The following is a 21,277-nucleotide window of genomic DNA, read 5'->3' on the forward strand; positions in this document are numbered from 1 at the left end:
ATGTAAAACAAATCAAACACTAGCCTTCACTAGATAGATTTTTAAGTTTTATATAATCATGCATTTCCTGTCTTGGAATGATGCATGAAATGCAATAGACACATATGTAGGAAATTTTTAAATACTTAAGGCGGTAAGACTATTTTGAATATCAATGTTCTTCTCTTATAGTAAAAGGTATTTAAAGTACATATTTACTCTAAATTCATAATTCTTCAAACAGAGCCCAATACATCAGAACTGTAGTGTTTTACTAGAGGATCCTGGTAAATACCGGTAACAGAAAGAATTGCTAAGTAATTTGGACCCTCAAAAAGTATAGAAGTGTAGTTGATGGGAGACCCTCCCCTTGAAGATCCATAGACATATGAACAGTAGATCTCAAACACACATTCCCCGCCCCCTCCCCACATGCACAGATAGCCAACGGGAGAATCGGACACAGAGAGAAATGGAGATACACACACAGCCAGAAGAGACACTCTGATAGAGACAGGAAAAAAATCACAAACACAGATAAAAAAGAAAAACCAGTATGTGTTACTAATGGCAAGTTACTTTTTAAAAATCTTTAAAAATTACAAAATCACTAGAATTCCCATTCCTAACCTTAGTATATTTTTAGTGTTAATAAAGGTTGCCAGAAACACTGGATCTGATTTCATATTTAATATGTGAAGTAATAGGGGCTTCCCTGGTGACTCAGAGGTTAAAGCGTCTGCCTCCAATGCAGGAGACCCGGGTTCAATCCCTGGGTTGGGAAGATCCCCTGGAGAAGGAAATGGTAATCCACTCCAGTATTCTTGCCTGGAAAATCCCATGGATGGAGAAGCCTGGTAGGCTACAGTCCACGGGGTCACAAAGAGTCGGACACGACTATGGGAAGTAATATACATAATTTCATTATCATACACAGAAACAAAGTAGTAATTAGCTTAGCTATTTTCAGCCTGTGGTCTCTGGGAATGACTTTCCTTTTATGCACAGCAGTATTTTCACTCTTCCTTTCAAGAATTACCTACCCGTGACCTTTAGTACACTAACAATAACCTTGAATATTGGCTTCTTTTAATGCCCTTTTCACCTGCTCACCATCAAGCTCCTTGATATGCTATAATGACAAAATTTACTCTCAAAAATACTATACTGGTAACATCCATGTTCTTGTACCTTTATCAATAAAGAACATAAAAATGACTGGAACATATAAGTATATTCAGAAAAAGTAATTGGTAGACATTAGAAATTTAAAAAAATGAGCTAAATAAGCTTATGTTTCAAATTTATTTGTTCCTTTAAACTGTTCCTAATAAAGCAAACTCCTATTTTATCAGTGAAAAACATTTATAAGATTTCTCCATTAATACCTTTCTGCTATGTATATAATCATGTATATATCTCTAGTCATACTCGATGCAGTTTTAATGAAAATCTGGAGGAAGTAAGATTGGTGTGGAGAAACAGCATCTATTTCAGATATTCAAGGGTCATCACCCACTCCATGCCTGTGTCTGCCATAAGTTGCAATGTTAGCATGATCAGAAGGAGAAACTTATAAAGAGAAGAAAAGTTAAAAACCATAAAACGGGGCACAAGGCAGTAAAGAACAGCATACTTACTCCCCCAACCTAACTGATTTTCCTGCTGCTTCAGGTCACCAATGACAAAGGATGCCTTTCCCTGATCCTAACGCTCACTTGGCAAATGGCTGGCCACACATGCAGGACAAACTGTGCTGATAATAACAACAGCTAATACTTACTCACTGCTCACCATGGGACAGGCACAATCTCACAAGTTAATCATGTTTTTATTCCAGCTGGTAAACAATCCGCCTGCAGTGCAGGAAACCTGGGTTCGATCCCTGGGTTGGGAAGATCCCCTGGAGAAGGGAACGGCTACCTACTCCAGCATTCTGGCCTGGAGAATTCCATGGACTGTATAGACCGTGGGGTCGCAGAGTCAGACACAACTGAGCGACTTTCACTTTCACTTTTTTTTTTACCCTCTGAGGAGAGAGAAGTTTTCTCATTGTTTTTAATCACAAGAGTTCATCTTTCGTACATGTTAACAAGAAAGATTCATATCTGTTTATTGAATATCTGTGGACTAGACACTGTACTTGGTACTTCCCCTATACTTAACGTCATTTAATCTCCACAACCCTGAAAGGTAGTAATTATTATTTACCTCCATTTCACAGGAAGTATATTTTCCTATGTCATCCCAGAGATCAATTTATTTCCAAATGTCTTTTACTCCCCTCTATCATCACTAGGTTTCAGTTTAGCTTAATTATCTCTTAAGCGTTTCATTTATTTCAAAATCAAGGTTACCATTGTATATTACTAGAAAAATCTCCACTCCTTAGGTTATTTAAAATTCTGCTTGCATATGTAATTTCGAGGTTCACATATTTCACATTAATGGTATGCAAGGAATTTAGCATTCAACCCAGTCACAGGAATTTACAACACTGTACACTCAAACGAATAATAAAATGACTATGTGACTAAAGCAATTTAAAAAATAACTAAACCAATATGGTAAAGAAAAGAAAACTTTTCAAGTGTTAATCATAAGCTGCTGTACAGCACTAGTGTGATTATATTCAATTCCTGCCTCAGAGGCTTACAATCTATTTGGACAACACATATCAAACACACTGGCAAAGAAACAAGACGAAGGCCCGTGAGTGTTAACCAAGTAGTCACCAAACTTAGCTCTGTCATGTTTCTTCAGGGTCTAAAGAATTTTTTAGAAAATAAAGTTCTGACAAGTAGAAAATAAGAGCTTAGCCAAAGTGCACCAAAGAACATTTGGAAACAGGACAAAGAGTTAAATGAAATCATAGAATCTAAAAGTCTATGTACCTTAAATTATGTAATTAATTTCATCGCACCTACAGTGCTACGGACTTCTCTCCCATATGTAGACAGAAAGGCTTATGCACATGTAAATTCAATATGAAATTAATAAAAGTCAACATGTTATGATCAACAAATTGTTGACTTGATGAGGCAGTTAATGAATTTGCTAGCTATCAAGCAAGCAAATGCCATTAATTCTTCTTACCTCCTATCTGAGTGAATTTAAAACTATCTATCACAAATTCTCCCTCGAAGAGTTCATATTTATTGATAGGATCTATATTATTAACTAACCATCCATCCCCACATAATAAATAACTAAAACAGTTATTTTAGTTATTTAGTTATTTTTCTCATTTTTTTATGAGGAAAAAAATAGGAAACAAAAAGAGGATATTCTTAAGCATGCAAGAACATACAGTAAAACAGAACATCTTGTTATTTAGCTCAGAGTAAACTACTCCCTCTAAACTATGCATAGCGATTATCATCAAACACTGGTAAGATCACTGCCTCTGCCATACCTCTCTATCATGGTTAAAATTGCTTTAGTCTCTTCTTTTAGATTATCCAAATATCCATAAACTAGTAATGTAAACACGGAATTACATAACCTATTTTTAAATGATTCAAGGAACCTAATAATTACCTTTACTACTTCCAATAACTAAATAAATATACTAAAGACATATTACTAAACAGATTAGAAAAGTCCACTATTAACTTTTCATATCTTGACCACAAATGTTTATTCTCAGTAAAATTCAGCACCAAGTAACATTTCTTATTTTAATCACAAAGCCAATAAGTATACTGAACAATATAACATCATACAACTGAAATCACTGAATATAAACTTACTTTTCAGTAAAATCTTTACTTCTCCATTTTCTTTCTTGATCTCATTCATTACTTTATGCTTCTTTTTTTCTCTCTCCTTTTCTTTATCTCTCTCTTTAATTTTGTCTTTGATTTTATCTAAAAGACAAAATAAATACTTCAAAACATTTTACAATTTTATTTCTTTCATGAACTACAGTGCAATTTCTCAAATTACAATACACCAAGGAAATCAGAAAGAAAAAAAGATGTAATTGTTGTTCTTTCTCTAAGTTTTTAGGAAGTATTTTTAAAATTCCTTTCATATATTAAACACTGGAATATATACATCATAAGCTGTCAAAATGTAGCATTACAAATTTTATTCTACAGATTATTCTTCACCTACTTCATTCCCAACACAACATCAGCCTAACTTCAAATCACTTAAAATAACTGGCTAACTTTAATCAGGAGAGTAAACTACAGTGGAAAAAGGGCTAGTTTTGAAGTTGGGCATATTTGTTAACATAACACTGGAAAAAAATACTCATTCTCAATGGCCTAATGTATAAAATAATGAAACTGATGATAAATTTTCATAGGTTACACCAGGGCTAAATGAAGGAAGATATAAAAAGACTACCCAGAGTCTGATATATCTATATAATATATACATATATATGTATCTATATACACATATATATGTACATATACATGTACACATATATACATGTATATGTATATGTATGTATATATATATATTTAAAAGACTAGATGTTAAGTTGCCTTACCCTTGTATCTTTTAAAAAAGACATGACTGACTTGGCTAAGTAGTGATACTATGATATTAAAATAAAGCATATAGGAATGCAAAGAATCATTGGTTCACATTCTAAAATTCAAACTTTGTGTCTGCAAAATTATTTGATGTCCTTTTAATTCTTGTTTGTTCAACCAAGCTCCTATGCACTCAGCAACAACAATGTAGAGGAGAACTTTAAAATAGTGATGAAGTCCTTGTCCTCAAAAAGCTCACTACAATTACAAAGTTATGACACAAAACTTCACACAAAACTGCAAAACATCCTGTAACAGCCAAGATTATACACCACATATGCCAATGGCATAATTCCTTCAAATCCCTTCATATTTCTCTTTCTATAAGTACTACTCTAAATTCAGGTATTAATCATCTAATGTCTATTTAGATTACTGTCTAGATCAGTTTTGTCAAATAGAAATATAAGGGTTACCACATAAGTAAATTTACATTTTTAGCAGTCACATTAGAAACAAAAGGAAAATAGTGAAATTAATTTTAATAATATATTTTTCAACAGGGAACCAATACTAAAAAACTGTTATTGAGATATTTCACATTCTTTTATTCATAATAAGATTAAAAATTCAGTCTACAGTTTAAACTTATGGCACATCTCAATACAAAGTAGCTCAACTTTAACTGTTCAATAGCTATGTGAGACTAGGGGCTACCGTACCGAACCACTCTCTGGACTACTAAAACAGATAATTCCTAAAAAACATCAAATCTATGTACTTAACAAATATTTTGAAACGTATTAATTTTAAAAACACTGATTTGAGGACTTCCCTGGTAGCTCATTGGTAAAGAATCCACTTGTCAATCCAGGAGATACAAGTTTGATCCCTCATCTGGGAAGATCCCACACGCCACGGAGCAACTAAGCCCAAGTGCCACAACTATCGAGCCTCTGCTCTGGAGTCTGGGAGTGCAACTACTGAACCCTGTGCACCCTGGAGCCCATGCTCTGCAGCAAGAGAAGCCACGGCAATTTGAAGCCTGTGCTGCAACTACAGAAAGCCCGCGCACAGCAACAAAGACCCAACACAACCAAAAATAAATAAATAAAACTATTTTTTAAAAAGAATCAATGTCTTTTCCAAGGAGTCGGCTCTTTCCATCAGGTGGCCGAAGTATTGGAGCTTCACCTTCAGCATGAGTCCTTCCAGTGAATATTCTGGGTTGATTTCCTTTAGGATTGATTGGTCTGATCTCCTTGCAGTCCAAGGGACTTTGATGAGTCTTCTCCAGCATCACAGTTTGCAAGCATCAATTCTTCAGCACTTAGCCTTCTTTATGGACCAACTCTCACATCCATTAAACGACTACTGGGAAGACCATAGCTTTGACTATGCAGACATTTGTGGGCAAAATGATGTCTTTACTTTTTAATACACTAAGTCTGTCATAGTTTTTTTTTTCCTAAGGAGCAAGCGTCTTTTAATTTCATGGCTGCAGTCACCATCGGCTTTATTTTGGAGCCCAAGAAAATAAAGTCTGTCACTGTTTCCATTATTTTCCCATTTACTTGCCATGAAGTGACGGGACCAGATGCCATGATCTTCGTTTTTTGAATGCTGAGTTTTAAGCCAACTTTTTCACTCTCCTCTTTCACCTTCATCAAGAGGCTCCTTAGTTCCTCTTTGCTTTCTGCCATTAGGGTGGTTTCATTTGTGTATCTGAGGTTGTTGACATTTCTCCCTAAAATCTTCATTCCAGCTTGTGATTTACCCAGCCCGGTATATCACATGATATATTCTGCACATAAGTTAAATAAACAGGTTGACAATGTACAGCCTTAACATACTCCTTTCCCAATTTTGAACCAGTCCATTGTTGCATGTCCAGTCCTAACAGTTTTCTCAGGAGACTGGTAAGTTGGTCTGGTATTCTCATCTTTTGAAGAATTTTCCAGTTTGTTGTGATCTACAGTCAAAGGCTGTAACATAGCCAATGAAACGCATGTTTTTTCTGGAATTCCCTTGCTTTTTCCATTTGATCAATGGCTGTTGGAATTTGATCTCTTATTCCTCTGCCTTGTCTAAATCCAGCTTGAAGGATCTTGAGTATTACCTTGCTAGCATGTGAAATGAGGACAATTATGCGGTAGTTCGAACATTCTATGTCATTGCCCTTCCTTAGGTTTGGAATGAAAACTAACCTTTTCCAGTTCTGATATATGCTCATATACAACTTATTCTAAAGTTCTAGAATTGATTAAACTGTTCTCATACTTCAGATTAGCTCAGTACTCTTACTTTTTGATGTTTTAAAATCCTTGAAATCGTATCACAGGCTGTCATTCAGCCATAAAATGTCAGCACAAATAGCTGGAGCCTAGAAACATATATAAGTTAATATTGCATAAGTAATCACACTTTTTTTAAATGAACTAGTTATATATCACTTAAAATCACAACTGAAGAAAACAGTTATCTGTAATGTCTCCACATTTCTTTTCCCAATTACCCCTAAATATTTATTAACCTAAAAGTATTTTTCAATAACTATTAAACTTTTAAAAGTTTATTAAAGTATAATATACATACAGAAAATAAAGCATGTAAGTACCATAAACTGCTTAATTTTCACAAAAATAAACAGCACCCAGTACCCCTGTGTTCGCTTCAGTCTTTATGCAGTCCTGCAAAGGGTAACCATGATCCTGACTTCTAACACCAAAGAGTAAAACAACTATAGAATTTTAATGGCAAAAAAAGAATATGAGCTATAAACCTACAACAGAATATATTTTTGCAAAGTAAAATTAAACTAGTTTCACAGGAAATAAAACTGTAATATAGCATGATCCAATTTTTATACACTTTAAATATATTTTCTTACTGATTTTTTTAAGTAGTTTTCTGTTCAAAGAAAAATGGAACAGAAGGCAAAGAGATTTCTCTATGTACCTCCTGCCTCTAAATATCACAATTTTTAACAATTTATAATTAATATACACACATTCAAAAAACAGACTGAAAGATAATAATACAAATCATTTAAAGCCATTACTTTAAAGTGGCAAAAAGTTTCTAAGCTTCTGCAGCAGGAGTATATCAGTTGTGTAATACAGGAAATGGCAAGAGTGAACATTGACATTTTAGGAATCAGTGAACTAAAATGGACTGGAATGGGCAAATTTAATTCAAATGACCATTATCTCTACTACTGTGGGCAAGAATACCTTAGAAGAAATGGAGTAGCCCTCACTGTCAACAAAAGAGTCCAAAATGCAGTACTTGGGTGCAATTTCAAAAATGACAGAATGATCTCTGTTCGTTTCCAAGGCAAACCATTCAATATCACAGTAATCCAAGTCTATGCCCCAACCAGTAATGCTGAAGAAGCTGAAGTTGAAAGGTTCTATGAAGACCTACAAGACCTTCTAGGACTAACACCCAAAAAAGATGTCCTTTTCATTATAGGGGACTGGAATGCAGAAGTAGGAAGTCAAGAAACACCTGGAGTAACAGGCAAATTTGGCCTTGGAGTACAAAATGAAGCAGGGCAAAGGCAAACAGTGTTTCAAGAAAACGCACTGGTCATAGCAAACACCCTCTTCCAACAACACAAGAGAAGACTCACATGTGGACATCACCAGATGGTCAACATCGAAATCAGATTGATTATATTCTTTGCAGCTAAAGATGGAGAAGCTCTATGCAGTCAGTAAAAACAAGACCAGGAGCTGACTGTGGCTCAAATCATGAACTCCTTATTGTCAAATTCAGACTTAAATTGAAGAAAGTAGGGAAAACCACTAGACCATTCAGGTATGACCTAAATCAAAATCCTTTTGATTATATAGTGGAAGTGACAAATAGATTCAAGGGATTAGATCCGACAGACACAGTGCCTGAAGAACTATGGATGGAAGTTCATGACACTGTACAGGAGACAGTGATCAAGACCATCCCCAAGAAAAAGAAATGCAAAAAGATAATATGGTTGTCTGAGGAGGCCTTACAAATAGCTGAGAAAAGAAGAGAAGCAAAAGGCAAAGGAGAAAAGGAAAGATATACCCATTTGAATGCAGAGTTCCAAAGAATAGCAAGGAAAGATAAGAAAGCCTTCCTCAGTGATCAATGCAAAGAATAGAGGAAAACAATAGAATGGGAAAGACTGGAGATCTCTTCAAGAAAATTAAAGATACCAAGGGAATATTTCATGCAAAGATGGGCACAATAAAGGACAGAAATGGTATGGACCTAACAGAAGTAGAAGATATTAAGAAGAGGTGGCATGAATACACAGAAGAACTATACAAAAAATATCTTCATGACCCAGATAACCATGATGATCTGATCACTAACCTGGAGCCAGACATCCTGGAGTGCAAAGTCAAGTGGGCCTTAGGAAGCATCACTATGAACAAAGCTAGTGGAGGTGACAGAATTCCAGTTGAGCTATTTCAAATCCTAAAAGATGCTGCTGTGCTGCACTCAATATGCCAGCAAATTTGGAAAACTCAGCAGTGGCCACAGGTCTGGAAGAGGTCAGTTTTATTTCCAAACCTAAAGAAGGGCAATGCCAAAGAATGTTCAAACTACCGCACAATTGCACTCATCTCACATGCTAGCAAAGTAATGCTCAAAATTCTCTAAGCCACGCTTCAACAGTACGTGAAACATGAACTTCCAGATTTTCAAGCTGGATTTAGAAAAGGCAGCCGAACCAGAGGCCAAATTGTCAACATCTGCTGGATCATCGAAAAAGCAAGAGAGTTCCAGAAAAACACCTATTTTGCTTTATTGATTATTCCAAAGTCTTTGATTGTGTAGATCACAATAAAATGTGGAAAATTCTGAAAGAGATGGGAATACCAGACCACCTGACCTGCCTCTTGAGAAATCTGTATACAGGTTAAGAAGCAACAGTTAGAACCAGACATGGAACAACAGCCTGTTCTCAAATTAAGGAAGGAGAACGTTAAGGCTGCATATTGTCACCCTGCTTATTTAACTTACATGCAGAGTACTTCATGTGAAATGCCAGGCTGGATGAAGCACAAGCTGGAATCAAGACTGCTGGAGAAATATGAGTAACTTCAGATACGCAGATGACACCACCCTTATGGCAGAAAGTGAAGAGGAACTAAAGAGTTTCTTGATGAAAGTGAAAGAGAGTGAAAAAACTGGCTTAAAACTCAACATTGAAAAAACTAAGATCATGGCATCTGGTCCCATCACTTCATGGTAAATAGATGGGGAAACAATGTAAACAGTAAGAGACTATTTTTTTGGGCTCCAATATCACTGCAGATGGGGACTGCAGCCATGAAATTAAAAGATGTTTGCTTCCTGGAAGAAAAGCTATGACCACCCTAGACAGCATATTAAAAAGCAGACATTACTTTGCTAACAACGGTCCATCCAGTCAAAGCTATGATTTTTCCAGTAGTCATGTATGGATGCGAGAGTTGGACTATAAAGAAAGCTGAGCGCCAAAGAACTGATGAACTGTGGGGTTGGAGAAGATTCTTGAGAGTACCTTGGACTGCAAGGAGGTCCAACCAGTCAATGCTCAAGGAAATCAGTCCTGAATATTCAGTGGAAGGACTGATGCTGAAGCTGAAGTTCTAATACTTTGGCTACCTGATGCGAAGAACTGACTCATCAGAAAAGACCCTGATTCTGGGAAAGACTGAAGGCAGGAGAAGGGGGCAAGAGGATGAGATGGTTGGATGGCACCACCGACTTGATGGACATGAGTTTGAGCAAGCTCCGGGAGTTGGTGATGGACAGGGAAGCCTGGCATGCTGCAGTCCATGGGGTTGCAAAAAGTTGTACATGACTGAGCGACTGAACTGAACTGAATACACAAAAAGGGGTCTTGAAATATGCCCTCAAGTACAGTATTAAATAGTTCAAGTAAAAGTAAGTTAAGTGTGAAGTCATTATATGAAAGACACTTATGGAAACAAAACAATGACACAGCCAAGATAGCAAGAGTGACTGACAACCTAACTGCATTTACCGCCTATCCTATACCCTCAAAACAAAGGAAACAAAAAAACAAATAAGCCTATATATACACAGTAGAAAAGCATTTTTGTGGCATAACTGTTGTCCCAACATACACATCTATCTCAGTCTCGACCTCACTCACTCTTCCAGGAATTTTTTGCTTCCTGTCAGGGCACATCCTTTTTTCAAAATCCAACTTAAAGTACATTCATTAAATTTTCTGTAGTCATATTACAGATAGTATAAAGATGCTATGTTAGGTATTTACTTGTTACAGGCAAACATGTAACAGCTATGAGAAAGTGGGAAACCCACAAGCTAAGACCCAGGTTCAAATTTAAGCTCTATGCTGCTGCTGCTGCTGCTGCTAAGTCGCTTCAGTCGTGTCCGACTCTGCGACCCCATAGACGGCAGCCCACCAGGCTCCCCCGTCCCTGGGATTCTCCAGGCAAGAAGACTGGAGTGGGTTGCCATTTCCTTCTCCAATGCATGAAAGTGAAAAGTGAAAGTGAAGTCGCTCAGTCGTGTCTGACCCTCAGCGACCCCATGGACTGCAGAGCGCCAGGCTCCTCCGTCCATGGGATTTTCCAGGCAAGAGTACTGGAGTGGGGTGCCATTGCCTTCTCCGTAAGCTCTGTAACCCTGATAACTAACATACTTTCAGATCTCCAGTTTCAGCTGTAAAATGGAGTTTAGGTAAGATTAAATAGAAGTATATACAAAAACATTTTATAAAATAAATATGCCTTATAAATATAGACTATTATTATCTATCTACCCATACTACTGAGGTATAATAAACATTTCGGACCATAACAATTGAGAACTCCACTGTCTATACAATCTCAAGTCTGCTGCTACTACACAGTAATGCATTTTTATTTATAAAGGCCACTTCTAGGTCTTTTCACACACACACAAAAAAGACTCCCTGGCATCTAGTTTACTGAATAGGTTGTTCTTTAACGATCATCATTCTTAAGTTTTTATTTCTTTCCATGACCAAGAACTTGTACAGTTTTAACCTTCAGGGTTTAATCTAAGGCTTAGAAAGAATTTCTAGCTCACCTTCCCATCACAATTCTTAGAATAAAAGTAAGAATTATTCCATCATAAGAACAACAAAAGTATTTGTTTAGCAAAGTCCAATTTAACATAAGGACAAGTTTTATTTTAAAATAAAAAGGGGGGATACAGGACAAATGGAACACAGATGCTAAGAGACCCACGAAAACAATTTAAACCTAAAGAGGCCAAAGGAATAGAAGAATGAAGGAAAAAAGAAGTAATAAGTAAGTCATTATCAACTCACAACATACTATAAATTATGTATGTGGGAAAACACACATGGGCTAAAGACATTTCTCATATGGAAAAGTTAAGACATAAAAAGGAAAGCTAATGAAAATAGTTTCAAACAAAATATAAATGGGATTCGTCAAACATATGGTCAACTTATGGTTTATTCACGTAAACCATATATGCAGCAATGTATAATAACATACATTTCATTCACCCAATACATTTCTATTGAGCACTTATGTTTAAGAGGCAAAAACGAATTCTAGTGCTTGACTAAAGAACCTTAAAACTGATAAGGTTATCAGTTGATTCTTACGTTAAGCACCAGTTTGGAAATGCGTCTTTTTTTTTTTAAAGCTTTTACTGAATTTGCCACAATACTGTTTCTGTTCTACATTTTCTGGCCACAAGACATACGGGAACCCAGCTCCCCAAACAGGGATCAAACCCACACCCCCTGCATTGGAAGATGAAGTCTCAACCACTGGACCTCTAGGGAAGTCCCCTGGAAACCAGCTCTTAAATAATAAAATAACTGTTTTCGCCTGGTTATAATAAAATTCAGTAGTCTCCACAAGTATTGATGTTGTTATAATAATGTAAGGATGAAAACACACACACACACACATATATTACATGAACTGCTCCAGTAAGAAAGCAAAACTTAGAAAAAGCACTGTGAATACCCTTAAGAAACTGATCAAATATATCAACAAGCCATTCACCTGGAATCTTCAAATTAATTCACAGATTTCCAGATAACACACGATTGCCACCTATGTTTTAACAGTTCTAATTACATTTCTATATACATCACTGCTTTCAAAAATACAATTCATTTTAACTTTCGCTGTCATATTCATACTGACTTCAAAAACAGAAGAAAAAACAGCAATTGAGAATCATTTTTATTGTTTCACCTGTCATTTATCACCCAGGGAAAAGAGGTGGCAGCTCTAACTTCTGGCAGTCACTGATGGGCTCATTCTTATTTGTTCTGTGCTAAGAAACTAGACCAGATCCACTAACACTATACTGAATAATACCGCAAGCAGGTTCTCGATCTCATGCTGTATTCTAGTTAGCTACAAACATATCTTTCTTCTTAACATCATTCCTGCTCCCACCAGTGTACATTCCTTGAGGCAGAGATGGTTCTCCCTCAATAAATGCTTGTTTGATGCTGAAAGAAGTCCTGTAATAAAGTGAGATATTACTGTTATTTTCTATAGTTTATCACGACTTTCTCTCCAGTAAGGTACTCTAGGTTGATCTTTGTTAACTCTTCCTTCTCTTTCACGGCAAGAAAGGGAATTCTTAGTCCTGAAAACCTTTCAGGATTAGTTCTTCAAATGTATATATATCCCTTTTCTAAGTGACCTGGTCATTTTTGACAAACAGTTTTAAGATTTGAAGAAGCTATTCTTCAACAACAGCAGGAATCCAAAACTTTTCTGGATTAGCCTCAATAAAGACAAATAATTTTTCCCAAAAGACAATGGGGTTATTTCTTTTTTACAAAAAGCTGCTTTTACACAAAGAACTCTTACACTTTAACACCAAGAAAGGAAAATATTATAAACAGAAAAACAAAAATCTTAAAAAGAAAATAGTAAACAGAAAAAGGTACAAAGCACATAAAACAAGCACATTTCAATGTTAATGTCCCATAAACATGAAGAAAAACTCAATTAAAATAATGTAAAATCATTTTTTTCACCTATCAAACTGACCGGTTTTATTGGGATATTCATATATCACTGAATAGTAAGTTTAAGGTGTATACAGCATAATGATTTGATTTACATGTATCACAAACTGTCCATCATCTTATATAAACACAAAATTTTTTCTTAACTAGTGCTGCTTGGCAAAGGTGAAGTAAATAGGTACTTCTGCACAATGATAATGAGTATAAACTGACAGCCTTCAGTTCAGTTCAGTTGCTCAGTCGTGTCCGACTCTTTGCGACCCCATGAATCGCAGCACGCCAGGCCTCCCTGTCCATCACCAACTCCCGGAGTCCACCCAAACTCATGTCCATTGAGTCGGTGGTGCCATCCAGCCATCTCATCCTCTGTCATCCCCTTCTCCTCCTGCCCACAATCCCTCCCAGCATCAGAGTCTTTTCCAATGAGTCAACTGGAGGGCAATTTAACAACACACCGAACAAATATTAAAACCCATCATTCCTTTTATCCCACAATTCCACAACTAGGATTTAATAAAAAGAAAGCCAAGTCTGCACAAAAATGCTCATGCAAGGGTCTTCACCCCATATTATTCTTTTCCTATATTATTTTTAATAGTAAAAAACTATAAAAACATGTTTAATAATGAAAATTAGTTAAATTTGGGTATATTAAGAAATGGAAGATTATGAAGCCATTAAAAATTATGTTTGTGTGCATACATGCTAAGTCACTTTAGTCATGTGCGACTCTGCAACTCCACGGACTGTAGCCCACCAGGCTCCTCTGTCCATGGGATTCTCCAGGTAAAAACACTGGAGTGGGTTGCCATGCCCTCCTCCAGGGAGTCTTGCCAAGCCAAGGACTGAACTCATGTCTCTTATATCTCCTGCATTGCCAAGTGTGTTCTTTACCACCAGCGCCACCTGGGAAGCGCCCCCAAAATCATATTTACATAATAGTTAACTTCACAGGCAAATTTTCAAGATACGTTAGAGGAAAACTGCAAGTTGATATATATGTGTAAACCTATAAAAGAATCCCAAGTTTGACATATAATATATACTATGTGTATATATATATATGTAAACACACACAGTTATGTGTATATATCTGTATATGTATGTATGTATTCACACAAATACAAACATAAAGGATCTTAAAACAAGAGAAATTGTTTCTAAGTTTATATAAGAAAGAGTTTGATTTCCCAGTTCTCTTAACCTCACCCCAAACATTCAAGTGATCATTTCAATCTCACCCCTTAAGGCAAACACAGAACATTCATTTTCTGAAGAAAGTGAACAGGCCTAAGACTCGGAGATCCTGCTGCTGCTGCTGCTGCTCCTGCTAAGTCGCTCAGTCGTGTCCGCCTTTTTGCGACCTCAGGGACTGCAGCCTACCAGGCTCCTCTGCCCATGGGATTTTCTAGGCAAGAGTACTGGAGTGGGGTGCCATTGCCTTCTCCCAGGTACCCTAGGCAAGGTAAATACAAGCTGATAGTACTTACCTAAAATACTTTCTGAACTGCATCAGAAATTTTTTAAAAAGAGAACTTTTGAAAATTAAAAATACAACAGCAAAACTGATAGGCTTAATTAAAAGGCTAAAAGAGATCAAGTTTAGATATTCTTCCAGAAAGCAGAGCAACAGCAAAAGAAGTAAAAAATAGCAAAAAATAAAGCAACCCAAAGGATATTCAGGAGCTCCAATATCAAACGAACTGAAATTTCACAAAAAAGAAACAACTGTATAAGGAAAAAAAAAATCAATCAATTAATAAATCCGCCCCCCAAAAATCAGTCTCCAAAATGCAGATTCTTTAACGGATGAGTACAAAGAATGGCATTCAGCACTGTAGCCCCCTTACCCTCACACCCTACCCCCCTTGCACCAGCACACCCTCATGAAATTTCAGTACACTGGGGATAAAGAAAGAGTCTAAAAGCCTCCAGAGTAGAAGAGGAAAAAAAAAAAAAAATATATATATATATATATATATATATATATATCAGGTAACAATGTGTAACTGGACTCCAACGTAACACGAGACGCCAGAAAGCAGTACTGCAGCAGTGCCTTCATAATTCAGAATGAAAATGTTTTCTAACCTAGAACTCTAGAATCTGCCAATATATGAATCAAGTATGTAGGAAGACATTTTCAGACAAGCAAAAGTTCAAAATTTTTATCATGCGTGCATCCTTTCTTAGGAAGTTACTTGAGGGTATGCTGAAGTAAAGGAGTACACAAAGAAGGAAGAAGACTTGAGACACAGGAAACAGGACCCAGAGCGCAGAAGAGAAACACAAGAATGTATCAGTATGAAAGCTGTGCAGTAAGCTCAAAGGGTAACAGGATGGGTCAGAAATAAGAATGGAGAACTGTAGAAAAAATATTCCCAGGAATAAAGGAGAATCACCAGATTACCTCATTACAGAACAGAGAAGGCAGAAAATGAAGTAGTAAGTATGTATGTAAATGAAAAAGAGGCAATTTTTAGCTTTCTGAAAACCAAGAAAGAACTTCTGATCTGCACTGAACAGTATTTGCAAAGTCAATAAGGCCTGATTATTGATTAATAATCTTAATAACCTTAGGTTTATGAAATTATTAGAGATAAGAAGGAAGCTAAATTATAGAAGTGATCAATTTGTATTTATCCTAACAAGAATAACCTCAGATATGCAGATGACACCACACTTGATGAAAGTGAAAGAGGAGAGTGAAAAAGTTGGCTTAAAGCTCAACATTCAGAAAATGAAGATCATGACATCCGGTCCCATCAATGCATGGCAAATAGATGGGGAAAGAGTGGAAACTGTGGCTGACTTTGTTTTCCTGGGCTCCAAAATCACTGTGGATGGTGACTGCAGCCATTAAATTAAAAGACGCTTGCTCCTTGGAAGGAAAGTTATGACCAACCTAGACAGCATATTGAAAAGCAGAGACATTACTTTGTCAACAAAGGTCCGTCTACTCAAGGCTATGGTTTTTCCAGTAGTCATGTATGGATGTGAGAGTTGGACTATAAAGAAAGCTGAGCACCGAAGAATTGATGCTTTTGAACTGTGGTGTTGGAGAAGACTCCTGAGAGTCCCTTGGACTGCAAGGAGATCCAACCAGTCCCTCCTAAAGGAGATCAGTCCCGGGTGTTCATTGGAGGGACTGATGCTGAAGCTGAAACTCCAATACTTTGGCCACCTCATGCAAAGAGCTGACTCATTTGAAAAGACACTGATGCTGGGAAAGATTTGAGGGCAGGAGGAGAAGGGGACGACAGAGGATGAGAAGGTTGGATGGTATCACCGACACAATGGACATGGGTTTGGGTAAACTCCGGGAGATGGTAATGGACAGGGAGGCCTGGCATACTGCAGTTCATGGGGTCACAAAGAGTTGGACACGACTGAGCAACTGAACTGAACTGAATGCAATATATGTCTAAAACTGATCAATTAAAAAATAAAAGGTAATGAACATTTTATTCAGAAGTTTGAAATTAAAAGGAGATGAGAATTAAGAATTACACCTGTGGGAGAGATGAATGGAGAGTTTGGATTAGTAGATGCAAATTATCATGGATAGAATGGATAAACAACAAGGTCCCACCATATAACACAGGGAACTATATTCAACATCTTATAATAAGCAGTAATGGACAGAATATGAAAAAAAATATATATATATCTATATCTGAATCACACATCTGTACAGCAGAAATTAATACAACATTGTAAATCAGCTATATGGCAATAAAAAAAATTTTTTTAAAGAGTTACAGCTGAACAGGGACAATGGAGAGAGCCCTGGCCATTTTTTATTATAAACTTTTCAGTACTGTTTTTTTTTTAAACTGGAGGATGGTTCTTTTATAAAATACTGTGCTGGTTTCTTCCATATATCAACATTATTTGATTTTTTTAATTAAACTTTATTTTTAAAACTTACAAAGTCATGATCTTCCTCCCAAATACCCATTGTTGTTGTTGTTCATTCGCTAAGTTGTGTCCAACTCTTTGTGACCCCGTGGACTGCAGAGCGCCAGGCTTCCCTGTCCTTCACTCTCTCTTAAGAGTTTGCACACACTCATGTCCATTGAGTCAGTGATGCTATTCAATCTCATCCTCTGTCGTCCCCTTCTCCTCCTGCCCTCAATCTTTCCAGCATCAGGGTCTTTTCCAATAAGTCAGGTAATTACCTTAGTCTAACTATGAGGAAGACATCAGACAAATCCCACCTGAGGGACATTTTACAAAATACCTAACCAATATTCCTCGAACTGTCAAGGTCATCAAAAGCAATAAAAGCCTAAGAAACTATCATAGCCAAGAGCAACCTAAATAGACATGACAACTAAATATAATGTGGTATCTTCAAGCACTCCAACGTTCACTGCAGTGCTGTTTACCATAGCCAAGACATGGAAGCAACCTAAATATCAACAGAAGAATGGATAAAGAAGATGTGGTACAGATTTACAATGGAATATTAGCCATAAATAGGGGTAAAACTGTGCCATTTGCAGAAACTTGGAGGGACCTAGAGAATTTCACACAGAGTGAAATCAGAAAGAGAAAAACAAATATCATATATTAACTTATATATGTGGAATCTAGAGAAAACCAGAAATAGACACAGCTGTATGAATACCAAAGCGGAAGAGGGGGGTTGGATGAATTAGGACAGTGGGGTTCACATAAATACACTATTGATATTATGTATGAAATAAATAACTAAGGAGAACCTACTATACAGCACAGGAACTCTACTCAATGCTCTATGATGACCTACATGGGAAGGAAATCTAAAAAAGAGGAGATATACGTAAAAAGAAGAGAGAATACTGGCAAAAAAAGAATGAAGTAATGCCATCTGCAGCAACATGGATGAATCTGGAGATTATTAAATGAAGTAAGTCAGACAAAGACAAACATCATGATACTGCTTATATGAGGAATCTAAAAGACAAAATGATGCAAAAAAAAAAAAAAAAACTTATTACAAACTGAAACAGACACAGGCTTAGAGAAGGAATTTATGGTTATGGTGGGGGGCAGAGAGGGAGTGAGGATTAGATTGGGAGTTTAGGATTGACATGAACACACTGCTATATTTAAAATAACTAATCAAAAAGGACCTGCTGTATAGCACAGAGAACCTGCTCAATAAATTATATGGGAAAAGAGTTTGGGAAAAAAAGATATATGTATAACTAGAAAAAAAAACACAGTAAAATTTTAAAAATAAAGATCTCTAGATAGCAAATATTAATTTTTAAAATGTAGTATCCTAAATAGGATCCTTGAACAGAAAAAGGAAATCAGGTAAAAAATAAGGATCTGGGACTTCCCTGGTAGTCAAGTGGTTAAGATTCTGCACTTCAAATGCAGGGGGCCCAGGTTTGATTCCACACATTGCAGCGAAGATTCTGTGTGCCACAATTAACACCAGATGCAGCCAAGTAAACAAATATTAAAAAAAAAAAACTAAGGAAATCTGAATAAAATACGGACTTTAGTTAATGTATCGATAATGGTTCATTAATTATGACAAATATACTATACAAGTTTAAGATTTTAATAATACAAGAAAGTGATACAGCGTATATGGGAACTCGTCCCCAACATGCCTGTACATTTAAAACTGCTATAAAATTAAAAGCTTATTGAAATTTAGACTTCATATAAGTATATAACAACAAAACCTAATTAAAAGAAAAACACACAGTCACACACAAGTTGTGTACATAAACTGAACACTATGTAATGGACAGAGCTCCAAGACACACTATTAAGTTAAAAAGTGCAAGTTACAGAAAAATGTAGATAGAATGTTTAGGCTTTTAAAAATAAACTACATATTCTTTTCTGTGAGTGTGTATGTATGTAAAAATGTATACATGTAAATGCATAGAAAAAGGTCTGGAAGGACAGACACAAACACCCAAGGAACAAAGGGAGCTCCTGGTTTTTATTTCATGCATTTTGAAATTATTTAACATTCCTGCAACAGAAACAGATTCATATTTATGCATTACATGTGTAAGTTGTTAAGCCTAAACCATGTCTCCCTGATAATTATTTTCAAACAAATTATTTCTTAAGAAAAACTTAGAATCATTCCGGCATATTGGAAGGAAAGAGAAAAGAACACTTCAAAATAAAACAATGAATTAATATGTGATGAAGTAATAAACATACATACAAATAATCTTACTTTTTTCAAAGTCCTCCCCTTCATTATAACTATTCAAATGCATTTCTGTCTTACTTTACACACATTACCTCAAGATAACGTTATACTTCAAAAAGAGAATAAAAGGTGAAAACACAATACAATTATATTTTTATATATATATATATTCTGAATATGTAAACATATATACACAATTTGTTAAATTTAAGGTTTTAACCAAAAAGAAATGCCATTCATTATGACTCATTAAGACACGGTTTGTGGTATAAAGAAGGATCTTCATACAGGCTCATTAGTTTTGTTTTTTTACTTTAATAGAAAAGTCATAAAAATACACCAGAGTAGTTCTTATGAAATGCTGGGAGAAATTCATGCTAAAGCTATCAGCCACAATACATTCTTGTAGCACAAACCTCAAACAAGCTTCATGTAATGTTTTACTTGCTTTTAATATGTACCATAATTCACAGCGCAATAATGCAGTCCACGAGATTGACTGGTCTGAGCAGGAGCTGTCATCTCCTCCCCTATGACCATTCCCCACCCAGGGATAAGTATAGCTGGAAATAAGATCTGAGAAGCAGGAAGCAGAAGAGAAATGATACAGAATTGAACGGGGGAAGCAGAAGGGAAAGTAAATTACAAAAATTATAAGAACATAAATGGAAAGAAAAAGGATACAATAATGAGAAAATACTGTACATACAGTGGGATGGGAAAGAAGACATTTATCACACCCTCTCCCCCAACAAAGTCAATCAAGACCACAGAATCCAGTGTCTTCTCAGCCCTTTTTCCTTAGCTGTTACTGCAATAGACATTATTAACCTCTTCCTCAAAAATTCTACTGAAGTTTCAGTGAAACTGAACTATCCTAATTCACTAACTCACTAATTCACAATTCACCATCCCAAATCTGCACATTCCCCTAGGGTCTATCCTAGGCATGTTTCCTCTCTTGGTTCTCTGTGTTTCCTCTAAAATGTAATCCTATAATTTAAACTATAACTTTAGGTAAAGAAACCCCAAATTAATCTCAATAAAACTCTTCTACCAAGCCCCTCACGCCTTCATCTCTATAAAAAATACTTAACAACAAAATTATCATCTTTCTCATATAAGTAAAGCTTAACCTCTTTTAATTCTCTCTTTATACTAATGGCACAACATCCTCCAACATTCAAATTCAAAAAATTCTCAGAAACCTTTATAACATGTCCTTCTTCCATTTCCCCTTAACATTAAGTCACCTGCTCAGTTCAGTCTATTTTTCTATTAAAATATGTCTTTCTTTCTTCCCTTTCCATAGCTACCACAAACACTGATTCATTACCTTCTGAAAAAAGTGATCTTCCTACCTAGAGTTTCTTTTCACTCCACCAATCCACTTAGCACTGAGTGGCCAAATATTCTTTGAAATTAGTTTTTCACTAATTTCACTAATCACTCTCTTCTGCTTTAAACAAACAAATCCTACCAAAAAAAGAAAATTTCCAATCTATGGCATTCCAGAACCTTAGTCAAAGCTCATTTTATCTTTTAATAACTTATTCTACTACTCAACCACATGCAAGATTCCAGAATGTCTGATTCATTATTATT

The 21,277-nt window shown here is 36.0% G+C and overlaps 1 protein-coding gene across 1 annotated transcript in view; it reads right to left on the reverse strand.

The window, feature by feature from the left end:
* The window catches only part of RSBN1L (round spermatid basic protein 1 like), an 86,928-nt gene that overhangs the window by 42,354 nt on the left and 23,297 nt on the right, over positions 1-21,277 (reverse strand). Inside the window, exon 2 of the mRNA XM_006049870.4 lies at positions 3,732-3,848. Within this exon, the coding sequence (XP_006049932.1) occupies positions 3,732-3,848 (117 nt within the window). The remainder of the gene's footprint in view (positions 1-3,731; positions 3,849-21,277) is intronic.

The sequence above is a fragment of the Bubalus bubalis genome, chromosome 8, assembly GCF_019923935.1.
Source record: "Bubalus bubalis isolate 160015118507 breed Murrah chromosome 8, NDDB_SH_1, whole genome shotgun sequence".
Lineage (NCBI taxonomy): Eukaryota > Metazoa > Chordata > Mammalia > Artiodactyla > Bovidae > Bubalus > Bubalus bubalis.